The sequence below is a fragment of the Canis aureus genome, chromosome 7 (assembly GCF_053574225.1).
Source record: "Canis aureus isolate CA01 chromosome 7, VMU_Caureus_v.1.0, whole genome shotgun sequence".
Lineage (NCBI taxonomy): Eukaryota > Metazoa > Chordata > Mammalia > Carnivora > Canidae > Canis > Canis aureus.
Window position 1 is genome coordinate 23,217,483 of NC_135617.1, and position 25,529 is coordinate 23,243,011.

Genomic DNA, 25,529 nt, shown 5'->3' on the forward strand with positions numbered 1-25,529 from the left:
AAATGTTTATTGTTTCTTGAAGTAGGTATTTAGCACTGTGAACTTCCCTCTTGGAATTGATTTTGCTGCATCCCATAAATTTTGGTATGGCACATTTCCATTTTCATTTGTCTCAAGGTATTTTTAAATTTTCTTTGGATTTTGAAAAGACCCATTGGTTGTTCACTAGCATGTTGCTTAATCTCTACATATTTGTGAATTTTACAATTTTAGTATATGTGCTGCCGAAACGAGCACAATATTTGTGAATTTTACAATTTTATTAATGTAATTAATTTCTAATTTCATACCATTGTGGTTGGAAAAGATGCTTAATATGATTTTAGTTCTCTTAAGCTTATTTGTGGCCTAACATATGATCTGTCTTAGAAAATGTTTCATGGGATCCCTGGGTGGCGCAGCGGTTTGGCGCCTGCCTTTGGCCCAGGGCGCAATCCTGGAGACCCGGGATCAACTCCCACGTCGGGCTCCCGGTGCATGGAGCCTGCTTCTCCCTCTGCCTGTGTCTCTGCTTCTCTCTCTCTCTGTGTGACTATCATAAATAAATAAAAATTTATTAAAAAAAAGAAAGAAAGAAAATGTTTCATGTGCACTTGAGAAGATAGTGTATTCTTTTGCTTTTGGATGGAATGTTCTGTAAATATCTGTTAAGTCCATCTGATCTAACATGTCATTTAAGGTCAGTGTTTCTTTTTTTAAAGATTTTATTTATTTATTCATGAGAGACGCAGAGAGAGAGGCAGAGACATAGGCAGTGAGAGTAGCAGGTTCCCCAAGGGGAGCCCGATGTGGGACTTGATTCCAGGACCCCAGGATCATGACCAGAGCCAAAGGCAGATGCTCAACCAGTGAGCCACCCTTGCATCCCAAGGTCAGTGTTTCTTTATTGATTTTCTGTCTGGATGATCTATCCATTGATGTAAGTGAGGCATTGAAGACCCCTACTATCCCTATATTGGTACCGATCTCTCTCTTTAGGCCTGTTAATATTTGTTTCATGTGTTTAGTTGCTTCTATGTTGGATGCATCAGTATTTACAAATGTTATATCTTTCTGTTGGATTGAGCCCTATGTAACACCTCTTTTTGTTGTTTATTTCATTACAGTCTTTGATTTAAAGTCTATTTTATCTAATATAACTACAGCCACTCCAGTTTTCTTTTGGTTTCCATTTGTATGAAATATCTTTTTCCATCCCTTCATTTTCAGCCTATGTGTATCCTTACATCTAAAGGTGTCTCCTGTAGGGATATAGATAGGTCTTGTTTTGTTATTCAGCCACTCTTTGTCTTTTGATTGGATAATTCAGTTCATTTGCATTTAAGAACATAGTAGTGGAAGTCCCAGTGAGAGCAGTCAGGCAAGAAAATGAAAAGAGGCATCCAAATTGGAAAGGAAGAAGTAAAACTGTCACTATTTGCAGATGACATGATATTATATGTAAAAAATAAAAAACAAAAACAAAAAAACCTAAACAATCCATCAACAACCTTTAGGGCTAATAAACAAATTCAGTAAAGTTGCAGAATACAAAAAATAAACTGTCAGAGAAACTAAGAAAACCATTTATTTACAATTGCATCAAAAAGAATAAAGCACTAGAGATAAATTCAACCGAGGAAATGAAAGACCTCTGTGTTGAAAAACTACAAGACATTAGTGAAAAAAAATTGAAGAAGACTCAAATAAATGGAAAGATATTTCATGCTCATGGATTAGAAAAATTAATATTGTTAAAATGTTCATACTGGGGCAGCCCCGGTGGCGCAGCGGTTTAGTGCCGCCTACAGCCCAGGGTGTGATCCTGGAGACCCTGGATCGAGTCCCACGTCAGGCTCTGCATGGAGCCTGCTTCTCCCTCTGCCTGTGTCTCTGCCTCTCTCTCTCTCTCTCTGCATCTCTATGAATAAATAAATAAAATCTTTTTTTTTTTAAATTTTTTTTTAAATATTTATTTATGATAGTCACAGAGAAAGAAAGAGAGAGAGGCAGAGACACAGGCAGAGGGAGAAGCAGGCTCCATGCACCGGGAGCCCGACGTGGGATTCGATCCCGGGTCTCCAGGATCGCGCCCTGGGCCAAAGGCAGGCGCCAAACCCCTGCGCCACCCAGGGATCCCAATAAATAAAATCTTAAAAAAAAAATGTTCATACTATCCGAACCAATATACAGATTCCATGTAATCCCTATCAAAATTCCAGTGATATTTTCCACAGAAATAGAACAGACAATCCTAAAATGTATATGAAATCACAAAAGATCCTGAATAGACAAAACAGTCTTGAGAAAGAAGAACAAAGCTGGAGGCATTCTGCTTCCTGATTTCAAACTACATTACAAAGCTATAGTAATCAAAACAGTATGGTATTTGGATAAAAACAGATAGATCAGTGGAACAGAATACAAAGCCCAGAAATAAACCCATGTATATTTGGTCAGTTAATTTACAATAAAGAAGCCAAGGCAAAAAAAAAAAAAAAAAAAAAAAACCCAACAAACAAACAAAAAAAGAAGCCAAGGCTAGGCAATGGAGAGAGGATGGCTATTCAGTAAATGGTGTTGGGAAAACTGAAAAGCTATACATGCAAAAGAATGAAACTGGACCTCTGTCTTACAACATACACAAAAATTAACTCAAAATGGATTAAAGACTTACATGAAAGACCTGAAACCATAAAACTCCTAGAAGAAAACACAGACAGTAAGCTTCTTGATTAGGTCTTTATGATGATTTTTTGAATCTGACAGCAAAAACAAAGAGAACAAAAGCAAAAATAATAAGTAGGGCTACATCAAACTAAAAAACTTTGGTACAGCAAATCAAACTGTCAACCTACTGAAAGGGAGAAATGAAAAGGCAGCCTACTGAAAGGGAGAAAATAATTTGTAAATCCTATATCTGATAAGGGGCTAATATTCAAGATATTAGAAAGAACTTACATAAATCACTAGCAAAAATAGAAACCCACAAAAACAAAAAATAATCTGATCAAAAAATGATCAGAAGATCTGAATAGATGTTTTTCCAGAGAAGACGTACGGATAGCCCACAGGTACATGAAAAGATGTTCAGCATCATTAATTATCAGGGGAGTGGAAATCAAAACTATAATGAGATGTCACTTCATACCAGCTAGAATGGCTGTTATCAAAAAGACAAATAACAAGTGTTGGCAAGAATGTGGAGAAAAGAGAATCCTTGTATACTATGAGTGGGAATGTAAATTGGGCCACTATGGAAAACCATTTGGAAGTTCCTCAGAAAATTGAAATAGAACTACTGGATCATCTGGCAATTCCACTTCTGGGTATTTATGTGAAAAAAGCAAAAACATGAATTTGGAAAGATATCTGTACCACCATGTTCATTGTGGCTTTATTTACAATAGCTAAGATATGAAAACAACCTAAGTGCTTATTGATAGATGAATGGATAAAGAAATTATTATTTATACATGCACATGAAATATGTTTTTAGTGGAATATTATTCAGCCATGAAAAATGCAATCTCACTATTTGCAACAACATGGGTGGACCTCACGGACATTATGTTAGGTGAAATAAATGGGGCAGAGAAAGACAAATCTTAAAAAAAAAAAAACATACAAACAATCTCCTGATAGGTAGAAAAACTGGTGGTTGTAAGAGCTGGGGTGGATAAAATGGGTGAACTGTTTATTTTAAATAAAAATTGTTTAAGTTAGTAAGCCTACTGTTTGAAAGCCTCAGTCCCTTCTATCTCTCTAAAGTTCCACTGAACATACTATAGGGAATAGTTATAAGTTATACTTTGTGGAACAATTTGTAGACCTTCTTTGACATCCTTCTAGTAATATACTTAACACTTCGTTGTAGTTTGTTGTCTGTCTCCCACACTATATCTGAGCCCCTTGAAAGGAAGAATTGTGTCTCATTCTTACCAATGCTGGCATTACCTAACAAATGGCTCAGCACATGTTTATTAAGTGACATTGCATTCCACAGCAGAGGGAAGCAAGCTTGAAAGGAACAATACAACCTCATATTAAATACACAATTAGCAACTTTCTACACTAAACACAAATTTTAGCACTAAAGAAGCTATTTGACAATTACATAATTTTTCTTTTATCTCTCGTATACAGTCATTTGTAGTTTTATGAATTCTTTCTAGAAATGTTTTTTGACTCTGATCCTTCCATGCCATCCTTCTGCCATGCCATGCCTGTTCTCAAGTGTCCTCCTTCTCTTTATCTCTTGTTTGGACTATGGAAGCAGCCTGCAAGCCTTTCCCAGACGTAGTCTTCTATCTCCTCCGCACTGTTGCTGTCCTCAGCAAGTCCTTTGGCCTTCGCTCCCTATAGGATAAGGTGTAAACCTTTGCTGTCCAATTCAGTATCCACTAGCTACACATGGCTACTAAGCTCTTAAAATGTGACCAGTCCAAATTGGGATGTTAATAGATATAAAACCCACACTGCATTTTAAAGACCTAGTGAGAAAAAAGGATATAGTGTCTCACTAATAATTTTTATATTGATTACACATTGAAATGGTTATATTTTACATAAATTGGTCTAAATAATGTATCATCACAATTAATTTATAATAAAAGATTAATTTCTCCTGATTCTTTTTATTTTTTTAATGTGGATACTAGGAAATTTGAAATCATGTGTATGGTTCACCAGATATATCTATTGGTCAGCGCTAGCCTTAACTGTATCATGACATTTAAGGTTTCTTATAACCTGGCCTCAGATACTGCTTTAGCCTTGTATCCCAGCTCTTGCTGACCTCCTCAGAATTTCTCAGAACTCCCAGATCTCACCAGGTCTATTTATACTTGTGGGGTGGGTTTTTTTCTCATATTCTGTTCCCTTCTAAATGTTCTTCTCTTTCCTTGTTAGCTTTAAAAATCCTACTCAGATTTTTAGGACCTGATTTAATTGTCCCATGCTAGTGAAGTTGTACCCCATTTCCTCAGACAGAATTAGCCACTTCTCTCTGTCGCAGGCTCTTGGTACCTCTGTTATTTTGCTTACCTTGCTGTGCTGCCATGGTGTGTCTCCTTAACTAGGTTTCTCAAGGAAAAGGCTGCAGCTTATTCCTACGAGGGCAGGACCTCGTGTCTACTGGACATTTAATTGACATTTCTTAAATTAATGTATGAATTAATTTAATCCTACTGCTGCACACACTGCTCTTCTTACATATATCCAGCCTTGACCATCTGAACCATTGGCCATGGAAAAAAATTGGATGTTGAGGTGAACTGTTGTAATGGACCTCTCAGACATGACCCCAATTTGAGATTTTTATGTTCAATGAAATGGCCTCTTCATCCTCACTGGATGACTTACAGTAACTAAAAAATTATATATTTGAATTTATGAAATCTATGGATATTATACAGACTGAGTATAAAATGACAGTATAACATGACATTTTTACTATTTTGTTTACAGGGGTTTCATAGAAGATATTTTCAATGGAAGATTCCACTTCTAAACAAGATTGAAAGTCACTGTTCTAATCCTAAATTTCATTTACATTTCTGTCCCAAAGTTCTCCTAGTTTCTAGTATCATGTGAATTCATATAGAGTAAGACTTCTCAACTCTGGCTGCACAAGAGATACAACTGGGAAGCTTCCAAAAATACCCATGCCCAGGCCTCCCCCAAGGGTCCTGCTAGAATTGAGCTGGGGACGGAGGGCCCAGGCACCAGTATTTATGAAAAGCATAAATATCTTGTAATAAGTTGATTCCACAAGTGCTTAGAGAGCCAGGTAAACTATAAAAATGTGGAAGTTTTTAGTTGATCATTTTTCTTTCCTTTTATTGAAGATACTGTGAGTGAAGGTAATGCGATGTTGCTCTTAATATATGATTTCAGGGCCAAAACCAAAATTTATTTAAACCTAAGTTCTGTGGACTATTCCCTAAATTGTCTGAAGTTAAAGTTTCCCATTTTGGTCATTTTCTAGAACCTACATGCAGCAGAATTTTAATGTTCCTTATTAGTAGAAGTAGCTAACAATAGTATCTATTTTAGATCATGGAAAGAGGACTGACAAGGGCAGTGGGTGTAAGAAGTTTGCACAGGTAGTAGCCTTCCTGGCATCCTTGTTAGCCTGAATAAACAGTTCTCCCATGACAGGACCTTCATAGCCCTACCGTGTTGATAAAATCTGACATTCTGCTTAATCACTTTTTAATGAAACTGTTCCTTTTGTTCCTGGTATGTGGGAAACCAATGCCTTTTTTAAGGTGTGGGAAAGAATAACTTTAATTTCCTAATTCAGTAAAACGGGCCGGTGATGCACATATAATTCTTGTGGAGACAAGAGAAAAAATTACCTAAATTCTATATTTTCATACATTTTTAAAAAGTTCTAAAGTACCGAAAATCTTGAAAAGAAGAAAATCTGGGATAAATACTCTGGTGACATGGTCAGAAAAAAATCCCATGAACTCTGATAGCGTGTTCCATGTCATTGGTGTATACCGTTAAAATGTAAATGTAAATAAGCATAAGTTTTGCAAATTAGCAATTTGTTGAAATGGCTGGCTCTTTAGGAAAAAAAAAAAGAAAGAAAACTACATACTTGGGGTGGAATCCTTTAGGGCATAAAAAGGGATAGAATCCTTTAGTTAACTTGGTTATTTGCAGTCGGTGTGTCATCTGTGTGAGACTGATGTCATGCAGATTGAATGCAGAGGCAAACTTGGTGTGTGTGTGTATGTGTGCGCGCGTGTGTGTGCGCACGCTTGCTTTAAAGCCCCACTCCCAGAATATGAAGTGAGTGTGAAGGGCACCACAACAACCCCTGGATCTGTCAAGAATGTACCTATTTTTAACAAACTGGATCAAGTGTCAGCACTCAATAGGAGACGAAGAAGGGGGTAGAGACCGTGTTCTACAGATTGAGCGGATGGTAAACGGCCCTCTGGCGTGTTTACAGTACAGCTGTGCATTCTTAATGGCTCTGCCGCTGCCATGTCAGGTAAAGTTTTCTTTGCACGTGATGAATGGCAGAGAATTCTTCAGCAGAGGGAACCAAAGGAGCTGGGAGGAGGGAAAGGGAAGGGAAGGACGGAAAAGAGAGAGAAAAAGAAACACGCAGCTCCAGAGGGAGATAGTCTGTGCTTTGCAGTTGCTTGTGTGGATAGAAACCAGATGGTAAGCTGGAACACCCGCTTGGCTATCTGAGGAGCCAAACATATGGTTAATGGTCGGGAGAAATAGCTTTCAGAGCCAGGGCTTTGCTGACTGCTTCATATTACAGATTGTTACAGTGTGTCATTACATTGCCAACCTAAGTGCTTAATACCCACTGCGGGCGCTGGGCATACACTTACAAGAAGGACTTTTAGCTCTTTGCTGGCTCTGAATGCCAAAGTGACATCATAGGGAGCCTTAAAATGTCTGGTGTTGGGAGGTAGGGAGAAGAGTAATTTTGTAGTGGAAACAACATTTTTTCTTTTCTAAGCCAAGCCTTCACTCCACTGAACTCTGCTGTTTTTCAGAGAACCTTTTCATACAAGAATGAATCTGTGTGTATGTGTGTGTGTGTGTGTGTGTGTCTTTCTCTCTGTCTTTCTCTCACACACACAGACACACATACAAGTTCTGAAACAGAAATCTAAAACACAGGCCATGCCCGCCCCACCCCCAATGGATTTGACAGCCCCCTTTCACCTGGAAGCCACATCACTGCACTCACAGAGCCTGCATTTGAAGTTTCTGTTTGGGGAGCTTTGGGCAACAGCAGGCCTGTGTTATCTAAGGAACTGCTGAGCCCATTCATCTGCTTTTCACGGCCCGCTTCCTTTTATTTTTAGCCAAATCCGTCAGGCCTGACAGGCGGGTAATTCGAGCCAGAGAAAGGGCAGAGCTCCAGGTCCTTTCCACAAAGCAATTCTTCTCCTCCCTCCTGGGAGGGCTCCAGACTTGGCCTGCTTCAGGCAGATGGATTTGTTGAGTCATGTGAGATCATTTACACAAAAACACAGTGAGGCAGTGGAAATTTAAAAAAAAGAGAGAGAGAGAGAGAGAGAGAGAGAGTGAGGGTGGGGGAAGAGGAAGGAGGAGGGAAGCCAGGGGGAGTGCGTGCTGCCGTGGCTGCTGCGGAGCATAGGAATTTTGCAGCGAGGCAGCTAGACTGAGGAATGTTGTAGATTCATTTGTGTATAAGGTAATGTCTAGTTTACACAGCGGGGTGGAGCCAGGCTGAGGAGGCTCCTCGAACTGCTCGCCTGTATTTAAAAGCAGAAGGGGGTGTGGGGAAACTTTTTTTTTATTTTTATTTTTAAAGCAACGCCCACCAAACAAAGACCACACTGTTGACAACATTGGGTTCCAGTAGCAGTAAACTACCAACAGAATGGTTTAGAGAAAATGAGTTTGCTCTGTGATGTAATACAAGTTTGCTTTGTCCTGACTCCAGCATGACTGAGGCAGCAAGGGAGGGAGGAAAGGAAAATTGGAACAGGGCTCTTGGTTAATGGTTTCCAGAAATTATTTAGCAGGACTTGAGTGGAGGGAGGAAAGTGGGATAATGTGGAGAATTACTTCGAGGTGTACCATAATTGCGGTAGGTAAAATAAAGTCATTACTATGGCTTCCTTGCTCAAGAGGAATTGAGCAACGATTTTGAAATGCCACAGAAGGTATCATTTTTCCCTACCACAGTATTCCTTTTCCTCTGGCTTCTGGAACATTAAAAAAAAGCCCAACTCTTGCATCATGGTAAACAGTATTAACAGTTAGTGAATCAGTTTTGTTTACTTTTTATACCACAAGCCTCTAAAACATTCCATTAAAAAATTGTCTTCTGCTCATTCATGAAATTCTTTTTCTTCTTCAAATGTGCTTACATGCATTAGCCGGGCATAGAAGCGGGTTTTTTCCTTCTTATGCTGGACTAATAAAAGAGTTCATGAGAGAATAACAACTGGGTTATCTAACCGTATGTTATTATGACCAATGTAGTGAGAGTATGCTATGTGGAGGAAAGAGAATATTTTGAAAAGGTTCAGAAAATTAGAAATGGGAGAATTTCAAAATGTACACCATGATTATTTTCACTGTGACACATTTCTGCAATTCTGCATTTATTTAGAGTCCTACTACGTACCTGTTTTCCCCAGCCTCCCCAGCACCACCATCACGGTAGGTCACCATCACCACAGTTCCTCATACTTGGTTGATAATTGTAGAAGTTGAAACATTTTGCCACGTTTTCCAGACCTAGATATATTCTGATTATATATATGGCTTTAGTAATCATAGAACTTGGCTCATAAATTCCTTCTATGAATACTCACCACTGAGTTATAATAGTAAGCACTCAATCACACCTAACAGTGGTGCTGAAAATAGTCTAATCTAATATTGAAGCCACTCCACTCTTATCCAGGCAGCTCTAATGACCTAACTTTGCATAGGTAAAAGACAGTTTTCATTTTTTTTTAAGATTTTATTTATTTGACACAGAGAACACAAGCAGAAGGAGTGGCAGGCCGCGGCAGAGCAGGGAGCTCCATTCAGGACCCTGGGATCATATCCTGAGCTGAAAGCAGATGCTTAGCCCACTGAGCCACCCAGGTGCTCCTGTTTTCATTTATTTTATTTGAAGAGAAAATCGGTAAATTTGTGGTTTTTAATTGTGCACATTTTGACTATAGGATGTCAACATTAGTTATGTGATTAAGAGTTGTCATTATTTTGGGTGACCCATACTGCTGAACAACAGTATCTACAGTGAAGACTTAAAAATATAGCAATGACTAGATTTTCCTTAGGGCTCTGCATGAGCCCTGTAATATTCTTGATATTTTTTTTAAAAAGCATATTTGTCAGGGGATCCCTGGGTGGCTCAGCGGTTTAGCGCCTGCCTTTGGCCCAGGGCGCGATCCTGGAGTCCTGGGATCAAGTCCCACGTCGGGCTCCCGGCATGGAGCCTGCTTCACCCTCCTCCTGTGTCTCTGCCTCTCTCTTTCTCTCTGTGTCTATCATAAATAAATAAAATAAATATTTTTTTTAAAAAAAGCATATTTGTCACAGAAATTTAGTTAACATCTTATAACTAAATGTATATGTATGTTTCTTAGATAAATGTGGTCACCGTAAACATCTATATGATCTGGGATTTTGTTTTCATTTTGAAATGGAAGCTTTTTTGTTTACAAGTTCATTAAAAACTGAAAACTGTTTCTGTAAAGAAAAAAAAAAGATTTGTCATTTTAAACCTACACACATCCTTGAGTGTTCCCTCTGCATCAGGGTTTCTCGGCACTGTTGACATTTTCAACCAAATAATTCTTTATTATGGGGGCTGTTTTGTGCACGGTAGGATATTTAGCAGCATCCCTGGCCTCTACCCACTAGATGCCAGTAGCAGTCTCCCCCAGGCATGACAAAAAGGAAAAAAGAAGTCTCCATGCCTCAGAAATGTCTCCTGGGGGGCAAAGTCACCCTGGCTCAGAACCTGTTTCTGCTGTATTCTTATTTTGGTTTGGAAGTTTCTTTACCTCATGCGCTGGGCACTCAGTTACTTTTGAGATCCAATTCAAGGATATAAAGTAACATTTTCCCTCCTGCCATTTATCCTAAAAGGGGGAACCCCAAGTTAGGTCAAGTTTTCCAAGGCTCAAGCTAGGGTATTTTTGGGGGAAACTTTTCCTCCCAGAAGACCTAGAGTTTTGTCCAACAGAGCAGTCTCTCTCTCAGTGCTGGCCTTGGCAGGTGGAACCCTTCAGGGCCGCGCAGCGACTTTCCCAGAGCTGTTCAAGAGGAAGTGGCCCCAGCGACTGAGCTTGGGGATGTTGACATAAGAAGAAAGGGAACTTCTCTGCAGGGACCGGAGCAGAGAGCCTAGGCCACAAGTTCAGTGGCTCGCTGCAGGCCCTCCGCCTTCATATCCAGCCCCAGAAAGAGGGAAAGGCGGCGACAACAGTTCTTTCTTTGGAGCAAAGCAGACATCCTCCCCATCCCGATGGCTGTGGTCTCAGAAGCTGGAACTCTCGTTAAACCAGGAATGTGGAGCTCTCCACGGGCTAAGGCAGGCATAAATTTCCTCTGTTTGTTTTGTGAGGACTAGTGTCGACTGCTGTAATGAGATCAGAGGATACCCCAGGGACAAGGCCTCCAGGTCGGCTGCTGGAGCCGTTTTCTGTGGCTGTTCTCTTGGCTGCTGTGGAAGAACGCAGTGACTCCACCGACCTCGGTTATGATGTGGGGGGGGGTGCCCTCCTTCCATTCCTTGCCATCTTGCCTCTCCGAGGCTACCAGAACGTCAGCGTGCAGCCATCCAGTTCTAAGTCATGGAAAAGCTCGTGTGAGGCAGATTCCTTTCCTCAGACCTGAGGACGGACCTGGTTGTGTGCGGGAAGTGGGGTCTTGTACCGGGAGCTGACTTCCTTGGGAAACTGCCTGCACTGCTGATGCTGGCTGGGGGTTCGTTTCTCAGCTCCTGGGCCCCCCTCTGCCCTTCCTCACCCGACATTGCTGTGCTAGGAAGAGTTAGGGTATGAGTCACAACAATGTAGCGTATGCTACAAAGGACATATTTCTGGCTCTAGCCTGGATTATAGCCAATTGGCCATCTACAGGACCCTAAATATAGGCAGAGTTGAGTTTAGAGATATCCCCAAACTACATATTTCTGGCACCATAGTATAGACTGAGCTGGTTCAGCCTGGCCCACTTCTAGCCCCCTCTGCCCAACTCTTCCGCCACCCCCACCCCCCAATCCTTAGGTATGTTGGATAAAAGAGAAAATAGAACTTACAAGGGAAATTCCCATGTGCCAGAAGCCATTGATGCCTCAGGCCTGTGAGTGATCCAGACCTGGCCAGATTCTAGGGGGTGTGATGGTTTTACTTCCATGGGAGCTATTTGCCAAAAGGGGCAAGTAGAATTGCCCTTAGAGTCTGTGCCGGGCTTTGAGTTTGTGTGTTTAGGGTACAGTGATAGAAGATGGAAATCCAGGATTGGAAATTATGCCGTTTGAATAGCTGTGGGGTCTGCAGTTCACTACCTGCACAGTATAGGAACTTCAGTAGTTTTGACTAAGCTGGTTTGAGAGCATTAAAAGCTGTAGAGTCCTGGTAGAAGCAAACGCTAGGTCCCTCTGGAAAGGTTAACAACGCAGGACGTGATACAGCCTCACAAAGAACAAGCCACACTAAGGAGAAGCTGGTGTATTGGGAAGTACGGAATGAGAGCCTCAGGAAAGCAGAGGTTAATAGTAAATCCCTGAGACTGCTTTTGACTAGGGCCCGTCCTGCCAAATTGAGCTTCCTTCTGAGGATTAATGAAAGTCCCCTCCCAGAGGAACAGGGCATTACGCCCGATCTGACTTACTAAGCAGATGAGTTTCAGTTGTAAGCACCAGCCCCCAGTAAGGCAATCGCCCCTTCATTACACTTGTCCTCAAGGTATTCTTGAGAATATTTAAATTCCTTCATTGGAAACCTTCTATTGGAGAGATAGCTGGTCTCCTTGAGCTTCTGTAAAGAGATACCTTTCTAGCGATTTCCCTTGCCATCGGTTCCTTTTCAGTGGGTCATTCTGAAGCAACTTGCTAACTAGGCTTTCTGTTAAATTATTTTAGCTCCTCAGCAAATCACAGGAAATGTGTTTGCCTAAATTGTTAAGCAAACCCCTCCAGGGAGAAGGAAGCCGGGATTGTTTGAAGGTCTCTGGGATTCTTTCAGAATAATATCAGAGAAACCCAGGTAGTCAGGCATGGCTGGTAAACCATCTTAGATGAATACGGTTTGGCCTTCTCAATCCATGGTGGACAAATAGATAGGGGATTTCCTAGAGCTCTGGGCAGCCACCAAGTACACCCCATGCAGTGACACGCACTGTTGGCAGACGTGAACTCAGGATGCTGAAATGAAAGCATGCTCCTTTATTTATTAATAGGGTGATGAAATCTCTTAGGTGTAACTTTTTCTGCTGAGGCATGCAGAGGGTACCAGAAAGTACCCTCTTGACTTAAAAAGCGATGCCATACATCTTAAGAGAAAATTTTTCAATCTTTTATTCTTAATTTGGACCTGTTTTTTTTTTTTTTTTTCTTTTAGTCTCAAAATGTTCCGGCCAAATGAGAAGTAGATATACATTTTGACATTAAAGCATCAGAAGAGGATAAGTGGAAATAGGCTCAATCGGTGCCAGATTTAAGGAAGATCTTCCTGAAAGTTTGTCTTAGTTAGGGCTGCTATAACAGAACACCATAGACTGAGTAGCTTGAACAATGGTTTATTTCTCACAGTGCTGGAAGCTGGGAAGTCCAAGATCAAGATGCCGGCCCATTTGGTTCTAGTAAGGGACCTCTTGCAGATGGTTGACTTCCTGATACATCCACACACACGGCAGGGAGAGGGGAAGAGAGAAATTGTGCACACACATGCAGGTTCTCTGGTATGTCTTCTCATACTGGCACTAACCCCATCATGAGGGCTCCACCCTCATAACCTCATCTAAACCTAATTACCTGCCCCAAAGCCCTGCCTCTAAATACCATCACATTGGGAATTGAGCAATCTATGATTTTGGAGGGTATAAACATTCAGTTTATAACATTATATAACAACATTATAATTACATTTTACATATATTGAAAGCCTACTGTGTGTAGGGTGGTGGGACAGGTGCTGACTATTTGGGCATAAAACAGATAAGATATCTTCCTTTGGAAAACATAGAATCCAGTAGGTGGTTGAGAAGTAAACTCCTACGTGCAATTACATGCAGAATGAGGTAGTGCTGAATGGTGATGGGAAACAGAGGAGGGGAAGGACTTCATCTCTTAACACCATGCATTAAATACTTTCCTCATGGGAACCCTGGGTGGTGCAGCGGTTTAGCGCCTGCCTTTGGCCCAGGGCGCGATCCTGGAGACCCGGGATCGAATCCCACGTCGGGCTCCCTGCATGGAGCCTGCTTCTCCCTCTGCCTGTGTCTCTCCCTCTCTCTCTCTCTCTGTGACTATCATAAATAGATAAAAATTGAAAAAAAATTTGAAAAAATACTTTCCTCATGTTACCCCATTTAATCTTCAAAATAATCTTAGGACATATAAATAATTTCCCCCCATTTTCTGGGTAAAGAGATAAAGACTCAGGGAGGGTTAGTAACTTACTGAAATCACATGCAAAGACACAGAATTGATAACTCAGATGGAATGACTTAGCTCCCGAGTTCTACTTTTCCCACTCGCCTGGAAGGCTTGCTGCACCATGAAGCCATAGCCCTATAGCCCTGGAGGGATCAGGAGACAGAATGGGAGCCCCAGTCCTGGAGATTTAAAGAAACAGTCCCATGACTTACACAAAAAGTATATGATGGAAGATAAAAACTGGCGGACCAAATCCAACCCCAATTTTCCAAAATGGTAACATAAATTGCCAACATTGAACAAGCACATGACTTTACATAATCTCTCCATTTTCTGTCCTTCTTGATTATCAGAAGCTCAGGGAACATGTACTTTGTTCCTACTTTTCTGGATTTGAGTGGCAACCTCTCCGGGGATCCCTGTCTTCATTGGGAGGGAATGACAACTCATTGTCTTCTCTGGCCTGCCCATTCCTTCATCTTATTCTTTCTTGACTCCTGTAGGCATCTGAATCTGTGTCCGCTGGTTTAGATAGTCACACAGGCAAGAGGAGTAGGCTGAGCCAGGTAACCCCTTGGGAGTTCTATATTGTGCCTTTAATTAAGATATTCCTAAATTACTGAGGGACTAAAAATGATCTTTATAGAGTGATAGCCCTGAATCTAAACATTTGATATCTTTGTGTATGATTTCATGAAGTGGAGGAAGCCTTCAACACGTGTGCCAGAAGTAGTCCTTTGACAGCAATGGACACACACTATCACTTGGCATTCTTACTACACCTCGTTTAGCTCTCAGGGCAATGTTTTTGTGCCCCCAGCACTCTTCTTTATAATTTATAATCCTCTTATTTCCTCTTCCTTATCACAATTTCTTGTTGAACCATTGGTCATATGCTAGTTGAAATTTCGGAACACCAATTTTCAAATTGTGTTACCAGTCCTTGGGGAAGAAGGCCTCTAATCATGCTTGATGGGAAGATGCTCTCATCCTTCTGACTTGGGTTGGTGGTTTTCATGGCATATTGTGAAGGCAGGGCATGAGGGCAAGGCACAATGGCAAACATTGCTCATTCTCTTAGGGCAGAACTGTGTCATGGCATGTTTGCTGCCTAAATGTGCGGGTGGCAAGGACAGTAGGTCCTGAAGAACCAGAGACATATGTTTGCTGTGACTTTGAGGATGGAGAAGGGCCTTCGGGGAGTTCCTCAAGGAGCTCTGCTCTGATTCCTCTGCTTCTCCAGAAAGGAAGGAGCCAGCTGTGTGGGAGCTATATGTGCATTTGGGGAATGGGACGGGGTCTGTTTGTTGCTTGACTTTTGGATCCTTTAATCCCAGCACCGTGCTCCTTAGTGTGGAAGAGAGGAATTGGACTGTCTGTAAGAAAATGGTCTTAAGTGTATCCAGTCTTGTACAAGGATTCTATCCAATTGAAGGTTGTCAAGATTTCACTTCAGAGACATGTAAATTACTCCAACTCATAAAAGCAGGAGTTGGAGAGTATTAGAGATGTATCTTTCATCTGTTTGTCTGATTTTCCAAGCTTCTAAGTCCTAGATTTAGAGAATTTCCTGTAGAGTTTTGTCCTCTTGCCTTTCCCCCCTTTCTCTCCAAACCCTGTTTGTGTCTTTATGACTTTGCTTAATTCTTCCTCACAAGTTTTCGGGTCCTCATGCTTGAGCCCTCTGTCCACCTAAGCTGCTGGATTTGGTGGTGGGAGGGAAGAAACAAGAGGCTGTTCCACAGACTGATGTCAGGGTACATTATATCTAAAAGCCAGCAAGGTCATTAACCTTGTGAGTGACCTGCTTGCTCCTAGGGGGCTATTTGCCATAGGAGTGCCTGAGCAACCCAGCTCTGTGTTATATAACCAAAGCCTTCTAGAAAGAATGTCTTAGAAGGGGGTGGGAGAGTTGGAGTGGGGAGAAAGCCCAGATCATCATACTCCGTTCTATATTGGCAGTATTAGTTGCATTTTCAAAGGCCAAAAAATAGCACTACACACACACACACACACACACACACACACATACACACAGCCCTTCGACATGTTTAAGAGTGTCAAGAGTAAGAACAAATACTCTAAAGAGTACTCTCGTTAGCTAGAGTAGAGACTAGAATAAAGTTGGCTTATGCTGTTCTCACCATACCCCTATGGCACATTATCAGTGATCCAGGGAAAATAGACTTCTCTCTGTGGTAGGTGGAGGCTGATGGTAAATAAATAGTGGCGAAACAGGTAAGCCCGGTCTTAACCTACTCCGGCTCCACTTGCTGACACCCAGAGAAGCTGTAGGATGCGGTGCTATCACCAGGAGCCTGAGTCTCTCCGTCTCTTCTGTCCATGAGGACCTGGCTGGTGAGAGGCACTTGTCTGCATCACTGAACCTGTCCCTAGATACCTTTGCTTACCTGCCCTTTCGTTTTCTTCTCTCTTTGTAGCCTTCATCTTTTCTGTTCATTCTCCCTTTGATCTCTTATTCTTCCCCTGTCTCTACTTTTCTGCTTACTCACACTTCTCCCCACCTGGAAAGATGAATTACATTTCATTAACCTTTCCAGAGCCCAAGGTTGACCACAGGCTTTGTTTCCCATGGAGCCAACTCTGTTAGGATCAACTGAGTGGAAGTCACACTTTAGCTTCTGTGATTGACTTTCTCCAGGCACCCTTTGAAAGGTATCTGTACATGCCTTTTGTTTAGTATCAGAGGAATCCAACTTCGTGAACGATTAAAAAGAAACACTGAAAAATAGAATAAAGAAGAAAACGCCCTTAATTCCACTATAGTAACACACATATCTTTCCCCCAATACTTTATATTTAAGATGCAATTTCCTTTTTTAAGCTCTGTATTTCTCTAAGCTTCTAAATGGAATTGGCTGCAAAACAACCAGGTCCTCTCTGTTTCAAAGGAGATTTAAAGTACTTGGTACAACAAGGCCAGTCTTTTTGGTTGCTGGCCAGAAGCAAACTGACCCAATTTCTAAAACTGTCATCTGTATGCTGAGGTGTTTTTGGTTAATGATGGTGTGTATGGTGTGTGTGTGTGTGTGTGTGTGTGTATTAAGAGAGATCTCTCATTTGTAGGCTTTGTGCATATTTTAATTCTGTAGTATCTTGAAATGAAGCCACTTGCAGCCCAGGGTCTACTGCCTATGACAGCATGACTAAGAATTCTGAATCTGGTTTCCTAATTTTAAAAACTACCCCTCAGATCAATATCAGTACTATCTGAGAGCACTAATATAAAAGTGTATTGTACAGTTTTGAGCACTGTACAGCTGTAAGATATTCTTAACAATATTTTTCTAAAACGTTTACAGTCCTGGACATTAAGAGATTTTCCTTTTTTAAAAAACCGCAGAGGCAATTTGCAGTGATTGTCAACATTGTGTTTAAGAGTCAACATTATGAGTCTACATCTTCCTAGGCTCTGTGAGTGAGAGCAAAGAAAAAAAAATCTAAGCGTAATATTTATTAAGAATTTTCTATGTGACTAATATTTCCCTCAATGAGTTTTTATTTTGGCTTTGTTGTAGAACCAACATACGTGAAAATGACAAGACCACTTAGAGTGGTGGGGGGCACAGGGGAGGATCCATAATTATTTTAGTGCAGACTGTGTATCTAAGATGTGAGGGAATGGGGACTGTGGCATGATTGGAGCTGGGTGGAATTTCCTTGGGGAAATTATGTTCAAGAATCTTTGTCTGTTTATTATTATCTTCTTGTGCCCACCTTTCCTGTGTTGATACCAATGTGTACATTTTAATGGAATTGTGATATCAGGCATCTATGCAAGGCATTCGGACAAGTTTCCCAGTTAAGTGCTGGACCATAGGTTTTAAGTGGATTGAATTTCATATCTTAAAAAGGAAACAGCATGTATAGAATTCTACTTTATCTTTTTAAGATTTTGTTTGTTTATTCATGAGAGACACATAGAGGCAGAGACATAGGCAGAGGGAGAAGCAGGCTTCCTGCAGGGAGCCTGATGCTGGACTCAATCCCAGGACCCTGGGGTCACAACCTGAGCCAATGGCAGACGCTCAACCATTGAGCCATCCAGGCACCCCTAGAATTCTGTTTAAAACAAATTTATTAGCATCTGCTTCTGGAATTCAAAGAGTAAAAGTTTTATGCATAATTTTCTTTCAGTCACTGTAAGATTGGTTAGGATTAGATACTGAGTTTTCTTGACTTTGAAGTAGCAATCGATTACAGTCATACAAGACGTCAAGTATATCAAGTAACAAGGGGTGTTTGGATGTGTTTAGGCTACAAAGTCAGAATTCCAGGGTCTCTCTATGTTGTACATCATTCTTAAAATATGTTATTACTATGACTTAATGTGGTATTTTCTTTGGAATCTATGTGTCTCAAATAGCCGGGGAGTGTTCTGCAATTTTGTCTCCCTATCTTCTGATTTGTAAAAGGAATTTAATAATATTATGTTCACAGAATTGTATGTGGGGTAGGAGTTTATCTTTTGAAGATAATAAATTACAAAGTCAAAAAAAAATAAATAAATTACAAAGTCATTTTCTTAATGGTGAAAGATGTTAATATGGGGGATATAGCCTTGGACTTCTCTGTGTCCTTGATTCAGCAGACTTGCCAGGGCCTCTTGTCACTCCCCACTGTGCTAAGAACTAGAGGTGATTATGATTAGTGGGATTGTGGTTACTTTTTTCTTTTCCCTGTGAAATTTTCTATATTGCTATTATTATTAAAAAGAATATATATTTTAAAGCACTGTGCTTCCTTTTAAACCTGTAATCCCAGTCTTTTTTTTTTTTTACATTTTATTTATTTAGTTATTCATGAGAGATACAGAGAGAGGCAGAGACATAGGCTAAGGGAGAAGCAGGCTCCCTTCAGGGAGACTGATGCAGAACTCGATCCCAGGAAACTGGGATCACGCCCTAAGCTGAAGCCAGACGTTCAACCACTGAGCAACCCTGTACAGGTGGCCCTGTAATTCCAGTGTTTATGGAAAGGTTCAGATATATAAATCCTTTCTAGATGTAACCAGGAAAAGTAACATAGAAATAAGATGATTACAAGGAACCTTACAATGTTTGGTTTTCCTCTCAAATTCACCCATACACATTTTCCAAAGAAAAGACTAATCTAATTAAGTAGTTGAAGATATTTTCTTTATTTTTACTTAATATTTGAAAAATTAAGAACTCTGGAGCTATACATTAACCATTTGACTCTAAAATGTAATTCAAGTGAATCAGATAACCTTCTTAAAGAACCAATAGAAAAGCATGGATAAAAACGTGGACTCATTCCATCTGAGGGGATGTTGAATCACCTTGTTCATTTGGCTCATGGAAAACTGACCTCCTGAATTCCCTTATGGTAAGAGCTCTGTGGAAGGTCCTATCTATTAAGCCCTGACAGTGGTAAAGTCAGTCTTCAGTAAATGCCTGTCTCTTCCTTGTAGGCAGTGAGGAAGGCATTGAGGTCTGGCCTGAAGTAAATACTGCTCACATGCTAGATCCTTTCCTTTTCGAAGGAGGTCAAGCCTGAGCAGGAAACTTTAAAATAACTGAGCTCTGGGTTTTTGATCACTATGTCCTCAGTACCCCACATCTAGTGAGTACTGAGAAACTAGTTATTGCATGAATGTTCTTGTTCCTGGGTGCCTGTAGTCACTCTGAACACATAATATCCAGCTTTTCCTTGGCCGCTGACCTGTCTAGAGTCTGTGACCTCAAGACTTTGACTTGACTCTCTAGACCTATACTGCCCAGTATGGTAGCCACTAACCACTTGTGACTATTTACATTCAAATTTAACTAAAATGACATAAAATGTAAAATTCAGCCCTTAGTTGCACTAGCCACATTTCACATGGTCAGTAGCCACATGTGGCTGGTGTTACCATTTTGGACAGCACAGGCGTGGAGCATTGCCATCATGGCAGAAAGTTCCATTGGAAACAGGACTGCTCTGTATCTTCCTGAGCCCCAGCTGATGGATTTCCTCTTTGTGTTTGCAGTGCAGCTGTCTGCTTCAGGAAGTGAGGTCTACAGCCACGAGGAGAATCTTCAAGAGCTGCCTCGCATTGTGACATGTCTGAACCCTTGATCCAGTCCCTGCAGCATGAACAAGGTAAAAGATACCTTTGGGAATCAGCCTTTGTGTTTTCTTTATGGTACCATGAGTTTTCTGGAAACGTAATGCCTTTCCACGGTGTGAGAGGTTGCTTCTCCTGCCACAACCATTCCAGGAGTTGGAGAGTTATGTGACTCCAGCAAGCAGTGTTTATAGGCAGGGTCCCAGGAGGTGGTGGCCACTCTGTGGTTGTATAGTCTTCCAATTATGTCACTGTGTTTGTCAGAGACTTCTGAGCGGCTGAAATATTGGTTGTTACTACAACTTCCTTGGCATAAATATTGAAAGAATGAGTCTCTGGAGCCAGACTACCTGGGTTTAAATATCAGCTCTTCCAAATGCTAGCTTTGATGACCTTGGGCAAGTGGCTTTTCTGTGCCTCAGTTGCCCCATCTGTAAAATGCTGATGATAACAGCAAGGTTGTTAAAAGGATGAAAACAAGTTGATATGTACACCAGTGCTTAATGTGGTACCTATCTACATTACAAGCATTTGACAAATATTGGCTATTGTTGGTTTTGATGTTGGGAACACTATTGCCCCTTAGATATTGTTACAGGAGAGTGTTGAGTGTATTTGCAACATTTCCATTTGTTCCTTGATTGACTCAGCAAGTTGGTTACCAAGTGGGCACTCAGGGATGAACAATGAATGAGGCTTAGGTTTTGCCTATAGCAGGTGACAGGCTTGGGTATAGTGTGGCTAGTGTTTTCATGAGATGTGTACCAGAAACTCTGGAGGCACAGAAGGAACATCCAACTTTAGGAGATATGGAAAGAACTGTAGAGGAGGTGACATTTTTGAGTCAGATCCTGAATGATAAATGGTCATTTCTTAGACACAGAAGTAGGGCAGGGCATCCCAGGTAAAGGAAACAGGCTTTGTTTAGGCACAAAGCATATGAGAAAGTCTGGCATGTTTAGAGAACAAAGAGCTGGGTACAGCAGGATTTCTCAACCTCAACATTGTTAACATTTGAACTGGGTAATTCTTTCTAGTGAGAGGCTGTCTTCCACATTGAAGGATGTTCAGTAGCATCCCCTTTCCCTGACTTCAGTCCTGACAACCAAAAATGTTTCCACACATTAGCCAGTGTCCCTTAAGGGAACAAAAATACCCCTGGCAGAGAACCACTGCACTGGTGGAAGATGGTAGTTAGGAACCCAGAGAAGGAGGTAAGGGTCCAATTCTGAGAGCCACTGAGGGATCTAATACAAGCGAGAGACATTTCCAGATGCTACAAGAAGAGGTCAATTATCACATTAGTTATGGGTTGTGATGGAGCTGGACAGTGCTTTTAGACAGTGGTCTTCAAAAGGTATTATGGAAATCCCCAGGCTTTAAGAGAACCCATTTAGTTTGATGAGATTCTTTACCCCTTTCCAGTGGTAATTTTTCTTATGGCCACTCGTCTGGCCTTCTCGGGATGGCTGCTTTATTGCACTGGAAGAGGCCAGAAAATAATAAGCAATTGTTTTTAAGAAATTTTCTTTTGTTTTATATTTTTCTTTTTTCTTTTTTTTTTTTTTTTTTTTTTTTTTTGAGAGATTTTCTTTTGGCCAAGAGAAGGAAACCTTGTTTCCACCCGCCACCCCTACCCCCACCTCCACCAGTGGCTTAAATACTTACTTTTAAGCAGTCTTTGAGAAGTGAGCTTTTGGAATACTGAAAAGTAGGCAGGTATTCCACCCCAAGCTCATGACTGGAGGGTGGGGAAGAGAGGAGATTTATCACTGTGGCAACTACAAACCTTGGCTTCTATTAGTTAGCTAGAGTTTAGTATACTGAAACACAGAGACAACTCTTGGGAAATCTGATTGGCAGGCACAGTTTGCAATGACAGCCTTGCCCTAAATTTCTTCAGGGCAACTCAAGACCTGATGTCATGGTTTGGCTCTTGAAACACAGCTGGGAACCAGACTCCTCAGACATTTCAAGTGTCTCAGTAGGTGTGTCTATTGCTTGGGAAGTTATGTTCTGCCTAAGTGGCCCAATGAATGCTTTATTTTATGTTATTTTAATTTAAAGTAGTGATTAAGCATGATGTGTAACCTTCATAGGTCAGCATTTTTCTTACGGTTTTCTTGGCATAAGACAAAGAATAGATCACCCTCTGGGGAGGAAATAGGTCTCAGCGTAAATAAAACCAGACAATCATCTCATCAATTAGGATATGTAAGTTAGAAAGTTGGAAATATTTTTGTGGGTGTGATTGATTTTCTTAGTAGATTTGTTCCTAGAAAGTTGGAGACATTTGAATTGTGCACTTTCTACTTCCTTGGATGTACACTGTAGTAACCCTAGCTAGCTTATGGGACACTTTACCTGGGGAGGTGTCACCATGCAGGGTGGCATGGTATCCTAGGGCCCAGTGAAATTACAGGGAGATTCTGAGCACAGTGAGGCATTGACATCTCTCTTTGAGGTTCTTTCAAGATGGTGTCTCTAGAAAATAACTAGAATGACCCCCATGGCACAAGGGATTGATCATTTGTCTAATTTAACCAGGCTAACCTGATAGTGAACTGCTGTCCAGCAAGTAGGGGAGTCCAAGTAGCAGAGTCTGGAGACTCACCAGGAAGGAGTGCAGTTCTGGGCCACAGACAGCTAGCACACTGGTGCGTTAGTTTGTACAGAAGATTTCTACAGAGTGGAACACTCACATTTATTCACCTTCTTATTATAAACAGGCTTGAATGGTTGTTCATTTGGGGCTTTATGTTCTAGCCGTGCATGTTAAAGAAATTTTGGGTGCACAGTTTTCCCCAGGGCACTCATTGTCCTTGGCTCTCCTACACACTTTATTTTATTTTATTTTTAAATATTTTATTTATTTATTTATTTGAGAAACAGATAAAGAGAGAGAGGCAGAGACACAGGCTGAGGGAGAAGCAGGCAGAGGGAGAAGCAGGCTCCATGCTGGAAGCCTGACATGGGACTCGATCCCGGGTTTCCAGGATCACGCCCTGGGCTGAAGGCGGCGCTAAACCACTGAGCCACCTGGGCTGCCCTCTCCTGCGCACTTTAAAACCATCTTTCCAGTTCCATACTCTCCTTAGATTTTTTTTACAAGGGCTGACTTTCCAATCTTTATACTGGTCCAAAACTTTATAATCAGGATGTAACTTTAAATTTTGTCACAAGTTTTTATCCTCTCTCCTTTCTCAGGCATTCTCTTGCTAATATGTATAAATATAGATCCTGTAACACAAACTGTTGCTGGTAAGAAGGGCTAATGTTTTATATTTGTGTTATTTATTGTCAATCTGTAAAGAAAGGATTTTAGGGTATTACTTAAAAAATCATAGCCAAGGGGTGCGTGGGTGGCTCAGGTGGTTGAGCATCTGCCTTCAGCTCAGGTCATGATCCCAGGGTCCTGGGATCGAGCCCCACATCAGCTCCCTGCTCAGAGGGGAGTCAGCTTCTCCCTCTCCCTCTGCCTATCCCCCCACTACCTTGTTCATGCTTGCTCTGTCACTCTCTCAAATAAATAAATAAAATATTTTAAAAAAAAATCTTAGCCAAATGGGGGGCAAGTTGGACAGGATGGGACTTTGTAGAGGCAAATTAGGAGGATATGCATTCAGTACATACTACCATGTAAGTTCACAGAACCACACTCACAGCTTCCACTCTTGAAAGCTCTCTCTTCCTAGCAGCAACCTTGGAATTATGACTTTAAACTCTTTCCCTCATGGTCATCATTTTCATGAAGTCATATCACATGCTATTGTCTGTCTTGAATTTATGAGCACACTCCCATCTGATTGAAAAATAATAGATTTTACCATTATTATACAGAATGCTCTTCTTCCCCTCCAGTGCAAAGGAATCTTCTTGAGAAGTGTTTCTTCCTTCTTATGTTCAAATAAAGCCAAATCTGACTGCTGTTGCTTTGGACAAATGCTATAGCATCAAATGAAGTGGAGCAGTGTGTCTTATCTTTCTTGGTGGGTGGATGCTACTTTTTGCTTAATATCTACCCAGCAGAATTTTTTTCTCTGAATATTTTACTGTGCCAGGTTTGAGGCAGTTTCACCTTTACACTCAGATCAATATCTCTACAGTCAACTAAAGAGTAAGATTGAAATTCAGTTTCCGCCTTCATTTAGAGTTTTTTTTACTTGGCACCTCATTAATATGAAGCAGTGAGAAACTCATTACCCCTGGTTCTCTACCTGGCATACACATGACTCTACTTGATTAAACATCAGCTCCTCCAACATACACTTACCTAGTGTGTACTGGCTACTACGTACTGCACTTGCAGGATATCGGTGAACAAAATAAAGGTCTTTGCCATCCAAAGCTGCTATGCTGGCCAAGGTAATGAGAGTCATCTTATTTCAGACATTTAATGTTTAAACATACACCTAACATTAAAACTTCTTCCATTGTAAACTTTTTTCACTTGAAGAGCAAGTTGACAGAGCTTTTGGATGCGATGTAAGAAATTGGTGAACAATAAACATGGACCTCTGTCTTCCCCTCTCTAGGACATCCTTGGAGGTTTTACCAAATGGCCCATCTATATTCAGTGAGTCTCCACTCTTTTTTTTGCAGGCAGTGGCCAAGTCCCCCTTGTGGCCGACTTTGAAGAAATATTGCACACATCAAAAACTAGTTACATGGAAAAAATGCAAATAAAAATTAAATGATCTTGGAATAAGGAAGGCTTTATTAATCTCTAGTGGCAGAAATTATAAAGGAAGAGAATGTATTTGACTATAACCTCAAAATTTCCACCAAAAGGTGTTCTGAGCTACCCTAAAGACAAAAGACACACCAGGCCAATTATTTACATGTACAACAGAGAGTTAACTTAGCCAATTTAGTAAGAATTCTTATAAATTAATAAGATAAAGATGATTACTAGAAAAGGGGCAAAGAACAGAAAGATAAGACCAATAAAAGAAGAAATATAATCAGCAAGTGACATACAAGAAAATGTTCAACTCAACAGTTATCAAAGAAATGCAAATTAAAGCAATGAGGTGGCAGTTTCTACCTATACAATTGATGAGGACTTGTAAAATGTACTCTATCACGATAGGAAAGAGATGACCCAGGCTCTGTTAGACACAGTGAAAGAACACATTCCTCAAGGGAATTTAAACAATGTGTATCAAAACCTCAAAAATACACACACTTTTTGACTCAGAAATACATTTCTAGAACACTCAAGACAATTGCCATGGATGTGTAAAAAAATTGAGCCAAGGTGTTCATCACATATTATGATAATAGTACTTTTTAGAAGGCGATAATTGTGATATACAGCCA

General features: G+C 40.8%; 1 protein-coding gene across 5 annotated transcripts in view; it reads left to right on the forward strand.

Annotated features, from left to right (window-relative positions):
- Positions 1–25,529, forward strand: part of BACH2 (BACH transcriptional regulator 2) — a 359,196-nt gene that overhangs the window by 78,640 nt on the left and 255,027 nt on the right. For 2 of the 5 annotated variants that reach the window (XM_077903063.1, XM_077903060.1), the window contains exon 2: positions 20,130–20,242. Coding sequence is in view for 3 of the 5 variants with exons in the window: in XM_077903060.1 (XP_077759186.1) it covers positions 20,234–20,242 (9 nt within the window). In the remaining 2 variants the exon portion in view is untranslated. Of the gene's footprint in view, positions 1–6,749; positions 6,989–20,129; positions 20,243–25,529 lie in introns of those variants that run through there. The other 3 variants (XM_077903064.1, XM_077903062.1, XM_077903061.1) reach the window with 2 other exon arrangements.